Genomic DNA, 21,683 nt, shown 5'->3' on the forward strand with positions numbered 1-21,683 from the left:
ATCAGTCTGATGATGACGATGATGATGATGATGATACTTATTCTTAATGCGACACAGACAGTGTTAGGCGCTCAGAGTGACAAAATCTGGAGGTTACTTTTACTCATGCTAGCATATAGTGTCGTTAATTATCTTTTAAAATTCATAAGTTAGAGCCGTTTTGCTTTCGACAAAAAGCTTCGGCGTGTGACTACATCACTGAATGAAAAACTATTTTGTAGCTGCATTAACCAAGACTTCAAGTCGTCTCTCTGGCGTCATAAAAGTATGACGTCTGTAGGATTGCAGTTCATGATTTCTTCGCACATCCCTTGTAAAATGCACGCCACCTAATAACCACGCTGCTCAATTTCTACCGGAACCCTAGGTCATATTTCACCAGTATTGATATCCAAAGCTCTTGATCTCCGGTCTTTCGGAACAATCCTTGAGATTTTTGTAATTGCCAAAGGAACGTGGAACCTCGTAACAATGCTTGGTCTCACGTTTGATGGCGTAAGCGGGAACAATGCGATAATAAATGGAATTCTACTTCCAAAACCTGCACCTTGGCGGTGGGGCATGTCCCATTGAAAACCCCCGCATTATTTACAGCTTCCCGGGGTTTCGCACGTGCCCTGAAATTTGAATACACGGGCGCTTTCTCATTCCTCCTCCACAGACACGAGGCCGCCATGATTACTGCAGCTCTGGCGACTTAGAGGTGGCGTTCTTTTACAACGGACGTCATTTGTATTTCTTAAACGCAACCGATGTCTTGAATTGCGGTCTTCGTTCTTTTCAGAATACATTTACGGTCCGATGTGTAATAATAATAATAATAATAATAATAATAATAATAATAATAATAATAATAATAATAATAATAATAATAATAATAATAATAATAATAATAATAATAATAATAATAATAATAATAATAATAATAATAATAATAATAATAATAATAATAATAATAATAATAATAATAATAATAATAAAGTTTCCTACTAACAGGAGTTAGCAGTATTCGATGTTATCAGCCAGTCAAAACCTCAGAAGGCTCAGAGGACTTGGTTCTGTAAGGGCAGAAACATTCTGTTAAAAATAATCATAATATTAATTGTATACCCAGTCGAGAACGTAAGAAGCACAAATGCATGGGTTGCTCATTACTTGTATCCGTTATGCTGCTTCCTGGCAACAACCCTCTCGGAATGGCTAGGCCGATTTTACCCGCTTTGCCATTTTTCCTCGGTGTCACCTTTTGTATTATTGTCTCGTTGCCGTTTTTTTCACACGCATACTGAAGAGGAGTAGCCGGCGCCTCGAAAAGGTGCCAGTTTTCTTTAATTCATTTATACTGGGCAAAGAGGAGCCCTCTTCCTTAGCTATTTTCCTCTCTTCTGTTAGCATGTTTCGGAACAAAGGTAGCTTAGCAGATGCATGTTGTTTTCACCTGCCTTGTTTTCCCCCTCTAGTTAAATATATAGCCGGATGTAAGCGACTCACGGGACGAGGACTAGTTCTGCGAAGCACGGATATATTTCATCTTTCTCAGCGCACTCTTATCAGTGCGGGTAAATGGTCTATGCTGTCAGGGCGCTGAACTACTTAGACCAAAACAGTGGCCCGCGTGAGGAACTATTGCGGCAACAGAAAATATTAACAACCTTTTAGACACAATTTATTAGTTTTTTGGATAATAAACATGCTGCATTTAGAGATGATCGCTACTGTAAAAGAAGTTCAAGGTGCACCATCGTCATCATTAGTATGTGCCCAACAATGGTTGTGTTTTTCTTATTCGTCCTCGTCCTGTGAATCGTTGTGTCGCGATCTGTTTTCTTTGTTTTTTATTTCCCAAAGCTACACGCTTCCTGCTGTCTAAGACCAGGGAAGGAAGTTCGTGCCTAAGCGTTTTGATTAGTAGGGAGGCCACAACGATTTATTTTTGTTTAACCGTGTGCTGCCCGACCTGTGATACTGTGCTGTTTGCTTTTGAAAAAAAAAAAAGAAGGGAAAAGCTTGTCATGTTTTTCATGTGCCGTGTTCCCAAATGCAGCAAGGGTTTCTTGCCTCATTTTATGACGTCCTTCGTTCGCGAGCGAAAATATTTATTAGATGATTTGTTTTTTCTTCTTGATATGTCAGCAAGGGTGTCTAAAACAGCACCAGCGATAGGTCCTCTATCGTCAAGTGCATGCGGAGTGCGCAGTTCAAGTGCTCAGAGCGTCTGCGAGGTGTTTCTTTAGTTGGGCCTTGCATTCGCTTCCGCGATTTCTTCTACTTTGTGTAGCAGCTTTTATCGCGTCGAGTTTAGAGTTGTAATACCCGAAATACATTGCATTGTAGTGTCCCTGCCACATTGGTCGTACAAGCCAAGGAACTTGAAATGTAGTCGGATTCGTCGCAAATAACTATCGTTCCTGCTAAAATGCAAATACATCTCTTATTTGTGCATTTAATCAAGACCAATGGCCGTCATTCGAAACATTGCATGCTCTAGTAATCGCTACTAGCTGCACGCAGCTTCAGAGTGTAGCGGATAACTCAAGTGCGAAATTTAGACGCTAATTTTTTTCTATCTGTTTCCATTGCTTTCAGGTCGGCACAAGTTCTCACCTGATGGAGAAAGGTAAGTTCGCTCGTTCATTGCTGTTCTGCACCCTTCTCTTTGAGTCAGTGCTGTCTGCCTGCTACCGTGACTGTACGAGTATAGGAGTAAGCACCAGAATATTGGTGTCGAAGAAAGTGCGTCTCGATTACGTCTAATTATGCTTGGATATGCATCTTGGTTCAGTGCCGCTGACGCAGGTGCAAATAGACTTGTTGAACAGAAATAACTCTAACATATATCTATATCTCATTTTAGATATTGTTACGTTTCTAACTCGAGATTTTTTTTTTTGTTTTCTGTCGCGTACATATTTTTGGATATTTGCCTAGTGCGTACTAAGGTTGCCTGTTTTAGAGTATAATGACAAAGAGTCACACAGAAAGCCCTGAATGGAGCCAGACGGTGATTTAGTTGCAACTGAATGTTTATTAGGATACACCATGGTTTTTATAGAGGAACACATGTATAATCGTACAATCTAGGACTTGATTGAATCATGACAATGCAAGAACTGCGTTGATTGGATGGATACGGGAGAAGTCTTTGGCGGGCTGTGGTTGTAGTCAAGCTGATGAAGATGAACAGTGCTGGACGCTAGGGAGTCGAGTAAGCACATATTTTCTGAGTTAGTTTTGATTTCATCTTCTAAGCATTTCCATGAATTAAGTGCTCATGCGTGCACAGGGGTATATTCTCCCTGATTTCAGTTAGAACACTCTTCTGCAAGGACATCAAAAAGTTTTCATGGCGGCAGCCGAATAAAGGGCATGAAAGAAACTTATTATAAGGGGTAAAGAACAGTATTATAACTTTAGTGGGACGTATTTTGTTTTTAATTCCTCTAAAACTGCCTGAAAAAATAGTGAAGGAACAAATTACCCCGATTTAGTTAAGTAATCACGTTATGGTCAACTATTTGCCCTTTTCTTCTTTCCTCGGTCCACTGACATCAAGAGATTTCAGGGTTTGCGATTTTAAATCGCTTTCGTTCAACCAGCGCACCGTGCTGCATAAGACTCGTACGAGTGAAAGCGTATGCGGAATTTGGTGTTGCGCTCGGCTTCTCACACAACGCCGAAATTCCATGAAGGGCAGCTAAATCTCGCGTTTCAGATAGAAAAGCAACTAGCACGATTACAGGGGAACGATTTGGCTTTAGAAGGACGGTTCTGACCCTTTTGTAAACGACATCCGCTCGAAACAAAGCAAGACAAAAGATCCTGATAGCCCGCTAAGCAGCAGTGAAGCATATTAAATGGGAAATCTCGCTGGAGCAAATTGGTTTTGCACCTCCCGAAAGTGGTCTGCTGGGTTTTCCAGGACGAAGTCTTTCAAAATGTCTTTTTTTTTTTTTTTTTTTTTTTTTTAAGCTGGACCGCTGCGACTAACTCTTCTTTTTTTTTGTTTTTTTTTTAGCTTACATTTTTGCTCTCCTGCTGCTATTTATATCGTTTCAAGTTCCTAGATAGCAGACTTCTCTCAGACTTTTGCTATTTCTTCACATCACGTCTTGTGTGATTCTTCCGAATTCGAATTGTCTTTTTCATTTCTTTTCGGTTCTACATTTTATCCGCATTTATAGATATATAAGCTGAAAACAAAATTCGTGTTTCTGACAGTGCCACCTTTTGTGAACTTATCACCGTTAAATATGAGGGAAGCACTTTGCCTAAGAGCCAGGAAGAGAAATAGCAAATGTATCTATTTATGCTTTGAATTAGTTTAGCATGGAGACAGAATACGGATCCTATTTTTGCTCAAGGCTCAACACGATAAGGACAAAATTCTGAGAAAGAATGGGAAGTGTTCAGCTGACTGAATCCTTTCACGGCTTTCGGGTCGAAACAGCGGTGAACTTTATCTGGGAAAATTGTTCTTTTTTTAGTTTGTGGTGTAATTAAACTAAAAGATGCATAACTGGCAGTTACCTGAAGCTACGTTTTTTATATGCTTCAGGAATTGTTAACGCACCGAGTTAGATAATAGAACTATGTGGACAATGCGCATGCTTCTTGAAGAACTTTTTTTTTTTTTTTTCTGTCATAGGACGTAACCGTTTCCTTCTGCTCGTTCCGGCGCTCTAGTTTTCCTATCCACGTTTCGTCTTGGTAACTACTGTCTACGACAAAACCATTATTTCCTTCATTATTTCTAGCGCCTCTTTATAAAGAATTTATAGCACGGGCGTATTCTCGCTCATTTCGCCGCTGTGTTCCGCCGTACGGCACTTATCGAACTGTCGGAGGGTGTACAGCCGCGAAAATGTATGTTTAGGAAGTTTTTCTTTCGACAAATCAATGCATGTTTACCTGCCTGCTGGTTTAAACTTTATTTTTGTTATCGTTCCGCGTATTTTTTTTTTGTTTTGTAAAATTCTTGATATCTCAACCTGATCAGACTATGACACTTATACTAACCATGACTTAACGTTATACAATAGAGCACCTTAGGTAACAAAGCGAAATTCGTCGCGATCGCTTGCTGTTTATTGCTGCACCTTGAGGTCTCGGTAAAGATTTTTACTTCTTATTTGTATTATTTTGTAAATTTGTTACCAATAAATCATTATTATTATTATTATTATTATTATTATTATTATTATTATTATTATTATTATTATTATTATTATTATTATTATTATTATTATTATTATTATTATTATTATTATTCTCATGGCGGCATGTAACCCGACCGTCTAGTGGCGCTGTGATTTCGTGTAAACGTTCATGATACGCGTGAGTTCGCAGTGGATGTACTGTCGTTTTCGCGACATAAGGATAAGATCATATCTTATTGGTCGAACTGGAAGGTCCGAAAAGAATACAGTTTCTTGAAAATTCTCATAGCGAAGATCGTTCTTCAGTGCAATTGTGATAAGTTTTCTTATGATTCCTGCTTTTGCGCAACAGGACATGTCGGTGTGGAAGCGTCAATTGCCGCTGACATACCCTACCTTCGTAGGTGACTAGTAGGCCATTGTTCGGAAAGATAATCTCTTCTGCTGCCCACAAGTCTAAGAATTCAAAGAGAGCACAAGTGGCTGCTTGTAGACTCATATTCTAGACCAATGAGATATAAAATTTGATGTTGCCAGCAGTTTTCTTTCTGTAACTATTGGGCTTTTGATGATCGTGCTTTTTTAACGCACTCTTAATTAATTAAGTCTCGGCTATCAACGCAGCGAGGGTTACAAATTCTTAGTAATACCCCAACCTACAGAGCTTGCTTAAACATTCAAATACAGGCGAACAACACATGGATCCACAGCGTCTTGAAGACCCAGCATGAGCTTTAAGTATGGAAAACGGTACTCATGAGTCCATGCGCCCCAAATGTAATGTGAGAGCCTAGTAGAGGAAGAAGGAAAATAAATGTGCAATGCTCTTTCGATAGTATCAAAACCAATTGAATACAACTATAAGCATATTGAGCGAAATGTCTTCGAAGCTTGGCTGCAATTATTCAGTGTCAACCCTTCCACTTTTCTGTCAGTGTGGGCAGCGCCAACACCTGGTCGTAGGCGAGAAAAGAGGCTATTAAGAGCATATAATGCTCAAATCTGGATGTCAGGCCCTCCTCCTGCTCCGCGTTGTTCACAACCAAGAATGCTTCAAACGGGAATTTACTTTTGTGTCCTTTTCGGTCACTCATTGCCTAGGCTCTGCACGGAACATTTTTAGTGGATCATTTATTTTCAGGGCTTTTAATGATCCTTCGTACAATAAAAAATCTGCTTTGCCTGCACTTGTGTATACTGAGATGTAGAAGAAAGAAGTCAGGAAAATGAAGTCATATGCGTCAATTTATGCTGCGATATGACGTAATTTTTACGTAGCGTTTCGTTCTGGAAATCGACGGTTGTTAGAGCAAAAAACATTTACTTTAAGAAGACACTTGGCTCTTTATTTATAATATTTTTTTCTACATTCGTCGCATACGTTGTACTTATCTTCTCTCACCCTGTCTTGTGCTTGCTGCAGTGACCCTGCTCGAGAGAAACCCTTGCTCGAAAGAAATTTCTAATCTTTTTCTCTTCACATGACTTCGTGCCGCCCTCAATAATTTTGTTCTCCAGAAGAGATCGAACGAATTGAATCATCGCTTATCTCTTCTACGCTTTGTTCGTTACATCAAAATCTGTTTCCTTCTCTCAATTTCCGCTAGGGAAACTTTTGGAGTTGTTTCCCCATCTGCATTTCCCCTTTTGTTTCTCTATTCAGATAATCCTGTATGTCATTTAAAAATGCACGTAACAGCCATTTCTGCCGTTTTGCTATACCTCTTTTTCGTGCTTGAATTAATCAGTGGCACAAACAAATCGAACAAATTGAAAATGTCAATCCACTGCGCTGTTCATCTCTTTCGTGAATCGAACCTTTGCTCGATTGAAGCAGTGGTGACCTGATACAATTAAATAGCAAGGCCGCCATTGAGTTCCTCATTAAAAAAAAAAGATGCTTTTTCATAATAGCAATTCTTATATTTCGCTAAAAGCGGCAGCTCATATTTGTTCTTTCCTGTGCCGCAGCCATCGTATTTCTTCTACCTATCGCAGTAAGCAAAGTTACGCGAAATCAAAAAGAAAAAAAAAAGGAAAGAGAAACGTAATTTTCCGCATAAAGGATATGAAATGTTGCGGACGTTTGCAATCTATGGCGTAGTATTAATCTCCGACGAAACTTGTTCATTTTTAGCCAACTCAGCGTGTCGTGCTCTTTGAGTCCTCTTCGTGGGTTTTCCTTCTTCCCCACTCGTCTCCCTCTTGCCTGATGACATGACGGGGGAAATTGCCGGAGGTTGCTTGAACCTAGTTTCGAGAGGTGAATCCCATTGCTCCTGCCCTTCTTTCTTCGTGGTCCCTCGCTGAAGGGAACTGCGATTGAATTAAAAGTTTGGCGCCTCAATCTGTGTGCGTGAGTGTTTCCACGGCGAGATGAAAGGAACGCTCGCTGTCAGCGGGAAACGCAGTGTTCTCTTTTGGAGCGGCAGAACTTCGGCACGAAGCGGATTCTATTTATTCCTTTCCAGGCAGCAGTTTTTCTCCAAAATGTATCGAGTTTGGGACCTTCTTATACGAGGAAGCCTAGAACTGTGAAGCGCGATGCGGTCGTTTACTCTCTAAGGTCGGTAACGAGTTCTGTTGTGTAAGGTTCGCCAGACCGGAAGTGTGAGTGCTCCGGTAGGAAATTGATATTCGCTGCTGCCGCCGAAAGGCACCGGCAGTAGTCCGGTTCGGGGTTGAAAAGAATAGGAATAAAGTATTGCTGGAGGGGTCGAACTAAATTTCCAATAGCAGCTGAAATACACTTTTCTTTTAGAACGCGCTTCCATCATACTAATCGAAGTAAGAATGTATCCGTGCGTAAGTTGCCTTACTGCCCTTAGTCTAATTCTATATCTGTCTTCAGAAAATTTTCTCTTCTCAGTAAGTGCTTCTTAAGGCAGAAAAACGATTATCGAACGAACACAGCCCAAGCCTTGATTGTCTTTGACACTGATACCTAGTGCGGGTGACGTAGTTTGCATTTACATATAGTGGTGCATGTAATTGTGCAGCTAGCATGCAGTATAAACTCGTTCTGATTGGAGTTTTATCTCTGGACTTAGCTTGTTGTGTTCTTTTCGGGGTAATCGTCCGCTCAGTATCAGTCGAGGTTCGGCTCTTTATGTTGGGGCAGTTAATCCGAAATTGTGCCACTGAAGCCTAAGACACAACGAGCATGGCGGCTTGTTTAGCTATTGCTCTTTTGTTTAAAATTTGCCCCATAGCATATTGGTCTCGTTGTGTCGAAAAGCCGCCGCCGATACCCAGTATCGCGGCAACAGTCGGCGAACATGTCGACAAAATTCCTGATAGGTCGACAAGATCACAAACGCATGATCTACGTGCTGTAAATCCAAAGACACAAGTGTCAAATAAAGGTAATGAATTCGGGCTGGGTCTATATGAAGCCGAAATTGGCGATGAGGTTCCTCAAGGACATTATTCATAAAATAGCTGTAATTCAATAAGATTAATTCGTGAGGATTCGAACCCGGGCGCTGTGCATGCAAGGCATGAAACGAATGCATAGGCTACGAAGAATCCATCATTGGTGCCGCGGTACCAGATGTGTTGGAGGGACACCTCTATAACGCGTGGCGGTGCGTAGTATGAAAAAAAAAAGAAAGAAAGAAAAAAAAAAGAAATGTAAAAATAAAAATAAAAAGTTAGCAAGAGTGAGAAATGAAAAAAAACTTCGTTAGTGCATCAAGTCTTCGGCGGAGCATAAGCGTCTCTTAAGGTTTTACTTACAGTAGTTTATTCGCTTGCAGAAGAAGCATGGGCAGCTGATGCAATGAAACGTGCCTAACCGTTGTTCGTTCTTCTCAACCCTGCTCGCAGTGACGTGGGCAGTGCACACTCACAGGGCACGCCTCTGGCCAAGAAGCAGCCGGGCAACGGGGGCGGCGGTCACGTAGCGATCCCGCCGGACGCCCTGTACACACCGGCGGCGAAGACCAACGGCAACTCCAAAGACCCCGCCCACTACGAGAACGTCAAGGTACAGTGCGGAGCTTCCCTTAAATTGGATGCCAGCTATAGATCACTGTGTTACTAAGTTTCACACGAAGCAACATTCAGGTGAAATTTTGTACTGCGGCTGGCATCTCATAGCTGAGCATGACAGTTTACAGGTCATGAAAATCGTCAATTGCACCTAGGTACTAAGGAGTTGTCAGCAAGAGTCATTGTTGTCCGGTTCGTTAGGGCTTTAGGGACTGCTAGACTACGGCGTTAGAAACATTTACGAATAACGTATTTATAATCAGCATTCGTGCATTGCTACTACACGCCTTGTCAGCAGAGTTTGAAAAAAGGATCTGCGTCGAAGAATCATACCCATTACAAAACTTTGACAAAACAATGCTTGAGCTAATAATTTATATCAGCTGAAAGAGCTGAGAAAGTATTTATCCAAACTTTGCGTCGCTCACTTACACAAGCTATTTGCGTGTTCGCGAAACGTCTGCAGAAACGTCATTCATTCATTCATTCATTCATTCATTCATTCATTCATTCATTCATTCATTCATTCATTCATTCATTCATTCATTCATTCATTCATTCATTTCACACTTGCAACGTCAGCTCCGTTTGAACAGCGGCGCTTGGCTTTTACTACAGTACTAAGTGAAGACTTTGCTGATGTATGACTATGCTATGGTGCACTATATATAAGCGTATGGCGATGTGGCGTTGCGCGTGCTTTGCTTCATTCGCTTTATTCGTCAGCTTTAGCGCACATGTGGCAACCCTCTTCGATACTTTCGGGTGGTGGTGAAATTGCGCTCGTCACCATATTTTCAGAGAATGAGCTTAGTAAAACAGCATGAAGATTTGAGCTACGATTGAACTGCACTCGTATTGAAACGCTTGTTCCCTTCTGTGCTTTTAGACGAAACGAAAGTGTTCTAATCATTCCTTCAGCATTAGCTACAGCTTAATTTGCAAAGTATGGTCGCGAGGTGCTTCCTTTCCAGACAGTCCGTATGTTTCAGTGGGAGCTCCATTCTGGGTCGCGACTGGCCAAGGCCATAGCATAGCGACTACCTTCCCTCCACTCTTCTCGAGACTGGCAGCTTAATTATGGCACCCGTACGCGTAGTGCTCATTACTGAGTTCCGCACATGTCATTCAGAGTGACACACTCTCCACCGTTCTGCTCCCCATTAGTCGCAGTCTCCCTACGCGAGCATCCGGACAGAAAGCGCTTAACATCAGTCCTTTTGTGTCGCTGGCCACCTAATGCTAAGTTATCTGCATATCGAGGAACTTGCTCAGAGTGGCGTTTTTGTTTGTTAGCACCCGATTTGTATAGCTCACTATGGCAATAAATTAGTAATCACTTCGCTGAAGCTTTTGAACAGAGCGCCTCCTCACATAACACCACATGCAGAAATATTGCTCCAGAAGTGCATCCCAATCATTGGCTGACTGATCGTACATTCGCCGTCGTCAGTCGAGTTTCGTGGAAACGTTGTAATTACGTGTGTAACTTCTTTTACGGACGGTTTGGTGTGTCGCGCTAAAATTTGGTTCGCACAGAAGCTTCAGCGAAGCGAAGTTCGCCCCTATGTGGTGCTTTGGATATCTGTGCATTTATTTTCACATTAGCATTGCAGAAATGCTCGTTAGAGAACGACATGATTATATTGCTTTCCTTCGCTTTGTGGCAGCGTGCGACGAAATCGACTTTAGCTCGCCACGGACGTCCACGTCGTTGCTACTGACCTCTTCATGCAAAGAAAAACAACAAAAAACAAACAAACAAACAAACAAACAAACGGCAAAGAAAGGCATAAGCGAGAGATTCGCGTGGGTGTCGCTTGTTTACTTCGAGCTCGGCCGATACGACGCTCCCGTGATCATGTTTCAATACGGATACTGTGCGGCTACATTACCACCGGGTACACACAGCAGGCTCGACAAACAAACAGCGGTCTGTTCGCTACGTGTGCTGTTTTCTGATGGGCAGAAGCAGGAAAGTCATGACACTCGGGGGGTTCAGGCTCATAACAGCTGTAACTTGGAAGGGTGCACATTCACACAGGCTCCCTTCAGACAATGCGAGCGGTTGGTTTCTCTTGGTGTAGACGTTTGAAATGCACTTTTTCAGTTTTAAAATTAATTCGTAATCAATATGCAAGGAGTCCCCGCGATTCTCTAAAACAAATTCTCAAATAAAATCCATGCTTGTCTTCAAGCAGCGTGGATACCTATAGTTGAGAGCAGCTTTTCTTGCCAAAGACATCTGGCCAAGAAGACTTATATAAGGCCCTCGCGGAAAATATGTGCAATCCAAACTGTCATAGTGGTTCTAGTGCTCAAGCTTTGCAAAGAATACGAAAATACCTCCATGGGAATACTCCTGCTGCGCTGGACCACCGCACATAAGTGTCCGTCGATATCCTGCGGCCTTGAAGCATCGTATAAACATCACGTCATTATTCTGAAAGTGACAGCGCATAAACAAAATATTAATGAAAACTTCTTTCTGTTATGAATTCCTCTAAGTTCTAGGCCCTTCAATTCAGAAAAAAGGGAATAAATTTGATAAGGTCTCCGAAAGGAAAACGGCAATGGTACAAGAATATTCCTTATCAATTCGGCGCGAACGTCTGAATGGCAAAATAAGGAATGGAAACTACATGTTTGTTCCCTCACAACACTGTTTTGTGCACTAAGCTAGCAGGGATGTCGATCTAGGTGAGGATATAAAAATTTCCCGTATAAAAGACTTGTAGTTTACCTTTGGAAACAGTAGGTTTAGCAGGAATAATTGCACACGCTCGGAAGATAACCGTCTTTATTTCGAGCAGCAGTGGTGATCGAGCTTTTCGTGGGGATGAAGGCTGTAATGAGTGGAACGGTAGGATGGAGAGGTCGAACGTGGGAACTTTCGTGCAGCCTGCGACCCCACACCATGAAACAAAGGGAGGGAAGGAAAAGGCATGAGAGCTTCATTGGGAGGTGATGGTATCACATAGCTGTGAGCTGTAAAGCCATCATGTGGGGAACACTAATTTTTTCCTCCGTCATCCGCGCTCTCACTTGAAACATTGCTTATTTTTAAAGCGAAAACTTTAACAGCCCCATTGATCGGAAGAGCAGTCGGAGTGCTACCACTGTTACGGTACTGGCACCCAGCTGTTCCTCGGCAGCAGGGAGAGATGCGGCCCATTGAAGCATTCGTGCGAGGGAACTTGGAGTCTCGAGTGTATGACTAGCGAGCGGCGCGTAGCTAGGAGGAATGAATGACTCGAATCTCCTAGCGGCCGGACAACCAGCGCCGACGCGTCGCCTCTCCCCCTTATCTGTAGGGCGTGCCACTTCTTTTCACGGTGTGGTGCGTTCCCTACAGCCGCGACGCTTGGGGGACATGTGTGGTGAATTGATGAAATGAGCGCGTAGTTAGAGATTCTAGGGTGTGAGTGCTTGTAGGGTGCAATATAAAGAGGCTCCTGTGGCATTTGGGTCGTCTTCATGGTTTTGGTTTATCACACCCAAGCAAGTGTGTCTACCGAATTTTTTCGCCAGGTATTATTGGTGTGCTGTCTCTGGAAACAGCAAAACGAAGTGCAACAGTAGAAACCATTTTTGTTTTAACTTTCGCATATGCCTCTTTGTGCTGCGCAGAACGGATCGCAGAACGGACGTCCCGAACCGCAGCCAAGGGCATCCGACGGCAGCATTGTATACGCGAGTCTCGATCTGCCAGCGGCGCCCGCCCAGAATGGGAACAGACCGGCGCCAGAGCGCACTGAGTACGCCGAGTTGACGTTTCAGGCCAACGGCACGCAGCAGCAAGGCTCGGAGCATGCGTCCCTGTGAGACATTCGCGAGGTGCGCGACATGGACTCACTCACTGGTTGACGGTGTGGCGATCTTTCATTTTTTCAAGCACCGTAGGGGTTGGAATCACTGGTAGACTTCTCGGAGTGTGCTCAGCTTGGCTCGAAGTGCCTGAGAACCTGTTGGCAGTTTGTCTTGTTGCTATAGTCGATGTGCTTGTTAATGGGGTTTCATTCGACTTTTGCTTAGATATGACTGAGATGCATGTTTGAGACTGGGAGAAGAGACTCGTTGGGAACAGAAAGAGACTGACCGTCTGCCGCAGTGGAAGAGAAATGATATGAAGAAGAATATTGCTAACGATGGGTGTTAGGAGCACACTTGATAACATAAGTAGCCACCTGACTGTGCCTTATTGTAGAGCATACAGGGTCCTATATGCAATGCTTGCGCAACATTAAAAAAAGTTGTCTTCTAAAGCATATATAATAATGCACTATGCATAAAAATGAAAATAGGCTGAACCGCGTTCTGTAGCAGATAAAGTGCGCACACACAGGTGCCAGCAAACGCTCGTAAGCTCCAAATTTGAATGTGTACTCTTGTTACGGTTCGAAATCGAACCCCTTAACACTTGGCATCGACAGTAGACATAGCACCATCTAGCAACAAAATGTACGGTGAATGTTTGAAAAGACATTTGAACTTCGTAATGGCAAACGAGCTGACCTTTGCACCTCTGAAGTCGGTGATTCCAAATGCTCCTGATTCCTCCGAAGCTGTACCTTTTGATAATATGCAGCGGTGCTTGTGGCAAGCTGGACTTAAATGAACTACGCTTGCAAATAACGTGGAAGTGCGTAACTCCAGTGCCTTTTGTAGGTCACGGTATCTTGTTCGAACTCAGCTTTGCGTTCACTGATTTGTGCGATTTCTACAGTCACGTGTTGAATCCAGAAAAAAAAAGAACTGGCTAGCGTTGAGGTCTTGCTTGACATTGTGATTTTTGTGCACGAGAAATGACGGTATAGAAAACTGCGGAAACTGTACCCATGTCCACGTAACGTGCAGAACCAGCTTCAAAGCGCAACACGCATCTCAGCGCTGATTTCACTAAAGTGGAAGCCTCTGCTGGTTCCCTCAGAATGACAATGTTCACGCTAAACTTTGTCACTTGGAGGGAATATCTTGCACATCTGGCAACTAAAACATATTGCGTTAAGCTTCCACAACACGCTTTGTTCCAGTTAAATTCACTACACGGTGAAGTGCTAAGGAGCATTCGGTGCTCTCCAGCGCTACGAAAGTGACTGCTGAGGAAGAAGCGAAATTCATCAGTGATAATATCAGGAGTCGAATGGCCAATGTCACGGATGCATCTCACGTACCTCGCGTGTCCTCCAGTACGACTGCATCGGGACATGATTTCAGAGAAGACATTAGTCGAGCAAGTGGTCTGACAGGGCAAAATACTGCGGAGCAGAAGCTTGCACTGCCCAACCAGCTCCAATGTCGCCGACCGCGACGACCCATCCCCGTCCTCGACGCATTTGGTGCTGCGCCATATGTTTAGTGTTGTTGTCGTCGCGCTGCCGACGAGTGTCAGCCTGTATCTTGTGTGTGTGTGTGTGCATGTTTATTTTATGTGTTCACTTGAGTGCTTAGTGTCGCTGTACATACAATGTGCTGCTTTATTTCAAATAGTCAGATAAGGCGACAGGAGCAGAGGTCTCTGCTACAAAGCAGCAAGGTTGAACTTGCTGCAGTGACATTCAGAAGCGCATGCAACTGCAAGCCAGTTTCTGAGATGTCTCCAACACAAAATATATTTTATGACAGAAGCTGCTCTTTCTAATCGTCTGTTTTGCTATATTAGATGTAGAAGAGAAAATATGTAGAAAGCAACTAAAGCGATAATGACTAGTGCTTCAACTAAACCTCCTCATTTTAGTCTCTATTATTGTAAGCTTGGTTGCGCAGTACTATGTTAAGCAAGATTAGGGAATCCGGCAGCCAGAACTGAACTGAAATTATCCATCGCAAGCATCTGTTTGATGCACGCCCTTCATCTATAAGCAATGAATCTCTAGAAGAACCTTTGAAAAACCATGAATGGTTCCGGTGCATTCACTTTCATGCATGCACTTCCGGTGCAGGGGGCTTTAAGAATGACTTGGTCTACTGCCCTCAAGCTGCTAGGAGAGCAAAGTTATATTTTTTTAGTTTCACTCGGCTACCATTTTTCTTTACTTTGGTCTACTTGTGTGCTTTTACTATTAAAAATAATTGACGATAATGCCTTATTCTTTGCTTCCTGAATACTTCATATTGTACAGAAAAGTTTGAAGCTAGTAGTCTGCATTTTGACACTTAATGCTCTATTATGAACAGCAAGAATGTGTGGCTTCATGTTTATAACTTTCCTAGAACACTTGAAGTGACAGATTTGTTTATTCACGTGCATTTGTGTGAGGCAGCAGAGACAGATTCATTACCCAACAGCCCACTGCAGTCCATGGTGCGGTGAAAATGTTGCTCTGTCTTTTACTATGGATTGTGGTGATGTGAGCAGCTGAAGTGTGTTTATATGTAAACAGTCCACAAAAATGTGTACAACCTGTAGATGAATGCCAAACGTTGTACTTTATGTAATGTTTTATTTTGCATATGATTGTGGGCATCTGAGATGTCCTGGGACCAATGGACCAGCATGCATGCTTAACAATTTGTCTGCTTGCGTGCATGAGAAGCAATTTATATTTCCTTTCTAGACAAATGCTAGAAAGCAATGATAGAGTCAGGGGATCCTTTTTCTTGCTATGAAATATCACTGGAACTCACAAGTGAAACATTTATCTCAGCACATGATCACACGGCGAAATGTACTCAACTTTTACTTATTTTCCTGCTCTGCTTTCGTCCAATGTTGAATGAATCAAGACTGTACTGTGAATGCTGTCTTTCCTCTAGTTTCTTTTTGCATTCTTTTTCTTACCTTGATCTAGTGCCGACGAACATCTGTAATACGATATTTCTCTTGATTATTATTATATAAAAAATGTTTGCTGTTAGTATTGCAACATACTTGAAGAACTTGTGCTATGTACAAATTGTGGTAATCAATTATCCACACCAGCGAAAATAATGCCTTCATAATTAGTTTTACAGCACTAAGTGCCAACTGTTGCAGGAAGTACAGTTCGCTTGACTAGAGGCACTAATAAATATTTTTAGAGTAACACTCGAGGTGTAACTTCTGACAATCTCAGTTCTTTCACATTAGTTTTCAAATTTTAATGGCACAAATATTGTTACTACTATACCTGTCTTCTGTAGTCAGTACTTCTCACAACACAGTTAGTGTAACCTAGTTATAAAGGACTGAATGTTTTGTTCGCAGTTTATTTCAGAAACAGAATGAATAACGTATCATCATTCAAAGTGAAATGATGCTCAGGTTTGCTTGCATCACTGGTTGACTGTCATCTGCTTGGCATCTTTTTGAGTTTTTGCTACTGACAGTACACTTCGATGATTGATCCCCCGACTCCAACCTCTGCCTTGCACTAGAAAGAAGATTGACCTGTTGTTTTTCTGCATGTCATTCTACAAGACGACATAAATAATTCGCCACGTGCAACACTGACTCTTTTTGTCAACAGTAAATGTCAAAGACGTGCCTCTTTTTCGTAACTTGCACTTCCTGCTACTGCTGTCTGACCACTGATCAAAAATTTTATATTTTCGTGTGCTTTATCAGCTTGTAAATATCTAGCATATGGTGAGCAGCACGGCATTAAGGCAGCCTCAGATGTGAAACAGATGAAATTCTCTGTTCTTTTGTTTTCTATCAATTGTAAAGGGAATTATCTAGACGTGCTCTAGTATAAAATTATGGCTGTGTGCATGCAGTGTCCTCTTATCACGCCACTTTAATTTTGACTCTTTTAGCTGAAGTGATGTTGACGGGTCAGTATTAGAGGAAACTGTCCTTGCACGTGTGTTGCTTGATGTTGCTTAGATGCAACGCTGAAAGCCTATCAATGTATCTAGAGGAATCGCTTTCTCACAAAGCGTTCGAGATCTCTCAGTTGTAAATTCTGCTAATAAAGTGCTTTTTTATCTTGTATGAAGTATTTCTACTTCACTTTCACTTTCTTGTAATTATGCTTGCTTCTAAGTCATTAAATTACACATCGTCAAAACAATCTTTTAGTAGCAGACACTGTGACTTTATACTGCATTTACCCCTTTTAATGAACCCACTCGCATAGAGTAGTAGCGTGATTTTCTTGTTCTTGGAAGCAAGCAACGTGAAACCTACACAGCCTTCAGATCATTGACTCTGTGTGTGCTCTTGTGCAAAAGAAATAACTTGCATCCTTGACTTCAAGATATAGCACTCTCAGTAAAGCTCATTCATTTGCGCAATCGTTAGAAAGACATGTCTCGATTTCGGATGAAGTAAATACTGTTTCCTTTCGTAGGCGCGATTTTCAATGCATTTATGTACTCCGTGTCCGGTTTCCGTGATTCGCGTTTTTTTTTTTTTTTTCATCTAGAGTGCTGCCGTTTACCTGTATAAATAAACTGTCTTTTGACAGTCAGAGCCGTATTTTATCGTGTGCTGTAGCTTTTGTTAGTGTTTCGCGCCGGGATGTATCACTGGGAAGAATATTTTTAGTTTGGGGCTGTCAGAGTAATTCGCCTGATAGAAACTTGCGGTTGCTTGCATTTTTCGTTGCCGTTCAGCCACTTCACTGCATTCAGAATGCCGGGAAGAAATGTGTCAGATGAAATTTTATATCGTCGGCGAGAGCCACGGACGTGTGCAAACCAACTGCTAAGACGTTTTGTTTACATCTGGTGGGAAAATGAGTGTTGTGTTCTTTTATTTTCTTAATTACGCGAGATTTATGCATGAGACCAAAGATTTTTTTTTCAGCAGGTCAGTATGAAGTAATACCAGCGGCCTATAGTTAGTTTCCAAGAATCGATAACAATTAAGCGTCCGCAAATTCTGGAAGGGCTGGAGTCGTAAGCAGCGTGGTAGAGACGCCAATCACGTCTGTTGCTTAACACGTGTGGAAAAGGAGGAACCACGAGTAGCGCAGGCCGACTGCCATTCATCGGCTGCTCGGAGGCTTTTGGTCGGAAGCCGAATAAATTGGCAAATGAAGCTTGGCAACATATCGGACCCTAATCACATGCCAAGCTGCTTGGATTAGGGCTGGTGCCGCAAAGGTAGGGTCAGCCTTCAGATATGAAGTCGGCTGTCTCGAACAAGCTTGGCATAGGGAACCTGCACTGCCTAGGCGGCGCTGCATTTGTTCCACAGCGCGCCTGAAAGCTGCTGCTGTTAGCGACTTATTTCGCGATAAACTACCGACCAAGGGTCTGACCATATTGTACAGCATTATAGATACACATGTGGCAGATAACGTCCTTGCCCAGGCGCTCTCGACGTAGCCCAGTTATCTGAGGCACGCCATGCAAGGGTTTGGCTGTGCGTGCAATCTGATCCCATCTCGTGATAATAGAAAAAGAAAACTCTGCAGTCGAGCTATGATTGACAGGCCAGCATGAAACTGTCATGAACCAGAACGGCTGGCTTCCAAACATATCAAATGCTTCAGCAGGGGCTTGTGTCGATGAAGATACAAGATAACAGCACATGCTCCGTCTGGGACAGCTTAGATTTGCCTAGACTAGGCCTAACCCTAGCTGAATGCAACGGAGAAGCCGAAGCACAGCAACGCTTTCTGCTGTCGGATGCCGTCATCGCCGACCCGTGTGTCAGTCAACTTCAAAGTTCTGCACCCGCAGGCGCCAAAATGGTAGGTGCTTGTCATTTAATGCCCCTTGCGTCGCCATATATAGCAGTGTTGTCCCCCGCTTGGTTCAATATTCCCAGAATCTAGAACGCATTGGACGCTCTGTTGGACATCCCTTTAACGAGGTGTTTTTATTCTGAAATATTTAGAGCATATTCGTATGTAGGGTTAGAATTAGCAACAAAAAAACAACGAAAAACTACACCCACATTATGTTTGTGGAGCATTAGCGTGTACAGGCGCGGTCAAAAATACGCGGCCCACGGCTCCGATCGGCGGAGCGGCTGCGAGCCGCACCGCGGCGCTCGCGAAAGCGCTGCGAGGGTATGCACTGTGACGACAGATTTCTCCCTCGCTCTCGAGCAGACACGTCACACGGTTGATAAAGTTGAAGTGCGACGTTCAGCTTTTTCGCAGCTTACAGTCAAGACGAAAGAGGGCTCCCGCTTGCTTGGAGCGTCGCCGCACTTGTGCCGCCTCGCATCTCGTCTCCCGCGTGTGCGGAACGACGCGCGGGCGCTCAGCCGTTCGCAAATCGCGCGACGGCCGTTTTTCTGGCTTCATAGTTTGGCTTACACTTCATGCGTGTAACCTGCCGTGGTGGACTAGTTGCTATGGTACTCGGCTACTGACCGGAAAGACACGGCTGCTGTCTTTCGGTTGAGGTAAAATGCTACTAGTCCGTGTAATGTGTGATATCAGCTCACGTCGGAGAACTCCAGGTAGTGGAATTTTCTGAAGCTCTCCACTACGGCGTCTTTCACAGTGTGAAATGGCTTCGGAAGTGAAACACTACAAACCAATTTCCACGCTTACGCGCTGCACGCTTCCGTGTAATCAGCCGCGCTCGCGTGTTCAAGGTTTGGCTGCCAGCGTGCATGCACCACTTTCTTAAATAATATACCAAGGTCGCTCGCTGTCTTACGATGGTAGGGTGCCTGCAGCCCCCGTATTTGAAGAATCATTAGAGTTGCAATAAAAACCACATGTGGGAAAAAACCCTGCGGTTCACTACATAAATACAAGATGTTAGTTATTGCAAAAGATGAAAAGGCGATATGAGATATAAAATTTTAATAGAGGGTAATGTATTCACTGTGGACAGAGAAATAGAAGTTTTTGTTAAATAACAGACCCTTACAGTTCCAATGAAATTGTGACGAGAATTGTTAAGTCCGAATGCGAAAGTGCGTAAAATGAATCCAAAGCTACGTTGGTCGGTAGGGTACGGGCGAATAACGCGGTCGCCGTTTTTTGGGCTGTAAATATTTGGTGAAAATTTAAGAAATGTCACAAAATGAGAAAATTTATCATTAGTGTATTCACGAAAAGGCTCATCAGTGTTATCGTTTACGTGTACCAGGCATCATCACCATGAAGATAAGGTTTGAAGAATATGAACAGAAAATGATTGAGTCGTATGTGTAGCAGGAGCGAGTATTACGGTTTTATGATAGTGCATCGGCCGCTTGCAATGATAGCGGGATATTTGTTTTTTAAATGAAATCTGGCATTTTTGATAGCTCGCTAGAAAGCGTCACTGTGTTCCCATACGCTTGCACCTACATCATTTTGTGAGGAATATTTTAATATATTTTTGTTTCCCCCTTTTGTTCGCGATCATTTTTTGTAGATATGATAAAAAAAGGTGCACTTCCCCCGTTCACTTTTATTTAAGTATTGCTCAGTGTAACTCTTCACGTTTGTGAACTGGCGATGATATCAGCATTTAAGTCACAATAAGTGGCCATTCTTCGCATACATCGACTCTGCGTAATGAATGACGAGAAATCCCTAGGCTATGAAACACATTTTCTTGAGCAAGTGTATTCAGAGCAATGCTGATTGATTGTTGAGACAAAAAGGGTATTTAAAAAAAATGTTTTATTGGTGTTATTGTAGCAGATATTTTAGCCGCTGATCTTTCGGCTTAACATATGAGAAATTCTCAACATTACCAATACAATCTCGAGAATGCTTAATGCTTAGTGAACGCCCCTCCGGCTGCGGCCATATCTCGAAGCCGCCCTGGAATGGAGGCGTATAACGCCGGAACGAGACCGGGAAGAGAACGAAGGTGGTCCCACTCCTCTTTGACTACCCTCCACAAATCTTCTCGGGTCTGACTTGAGAGAGAACGACGCGCCAGTCGGCTTTTCATTTGCCCCCATACGTTTTCAATGATGTTTACGTCAGCCCCTTTTGGGGGCCATGGCAGTACTTGGATGCCCAGGGCTTCAAGTGTTGCTCGAACTTTCCTGCGTAGTAATGAGGAAAAGAAAACATGAGAGTCACAATACACAAAGGCATGCAGTAATACAGAAACAATATTTTTGATTGAAAAAAAGTTGACATAGTTTCCGTAAAAGGTTCACCCCATTCCCGCATACGTTGTTCTCTCGTGAGAGGATAACACTCGACTGATAAATAGATACACACGAACACAGGTATACTAAATGTGATTGCATGCTAATACCCCCTTCCCCTTTGCCCGCATTTCTGTGCCTCTCACCTCACAGCCTAAGTTGCATAGTGCCGTTAGGCCCCTCCCTCCTTCCACGCCCTCTTCAGTGGTGTAATGACTGGCTAAATATGCTTTATACTAGGAGTAGTATTCAGATTTTTTCGAACCCAAGGCTTATGAGAAATGTTGTTCAAGTCTCTCCGTATTGGTCTGCACATTACCAACGAGAATCGATATAAAGTAAAGTCCTTTCATTTTGTTTTCTTTTTGTGGGAGGTGTTTGGAGAAACGTAGCCAACAATTATCAACACGCTGCAATTAAGGTTATGATAACTTCTGCGTAAGATATAGATTCCCTTACCTTGCGGTGTGGATAGGGCTCCTGTCTTGTTGCAAAGTATATAGCCCATCTTTGAACGGGCCTTCCAGCACAAAGGGAACGAGGACTTC

At 42.9% G+C, this 21,683-nt stretch overlaps 1 protein-coding gene across 2 annotated transcripts in view; it reads left to right on the forward strand.

The window, feature by feature from the left end:
* The window catches only part of LOC146185899 (kin of IRRE-like protein 2), a 463,934-nt gene extending 446,862 nt beyond the window's left edge, over positions 1 to 17,072 (forward strand). For both annotated transcript variants that reach the window (XM_084606837.1, XM_084606836.1), the window contains exons 10-12: positions 2,587 to 2,617; positions 8,985 to 9,144; positions 12,780 to 17,072. In XM_084606837.1, coding sequence (XP_084462963.1) covers positions 2,587 to 2,617; positions 8,985 to 9,144; positions 12,780 to 12,974 — 386 coding nt within the window. In that variant the 3' untranslated portion in view covers positions 12,975 to 17,072. The remainder of the gene's footprint in view (positions 1 to 2,586; positions 2,618 to 8,984; positions 9,145 to 12,779) is intronic.
* The last annotated feature ends 4,611 nt before the right edge of the window (positions 17,073 to 21,683 follow it).

Source organism: Amblyomma maculatum, chromosome 6 (assembly GCF_055883805.1).
Source record: "Amblyomma maculatum isolate TAMU_Amacu chromosome 6, ASM5588380v1, whole genome shotgun sequence".
In the NCBI taxonomy this organism is placed as follows: Eukaryota; Metazoa; Arthropoda; class Arachnida; order Ixodida; family Ixodidae; genus Amblyomma; species Amblyomma maculatum.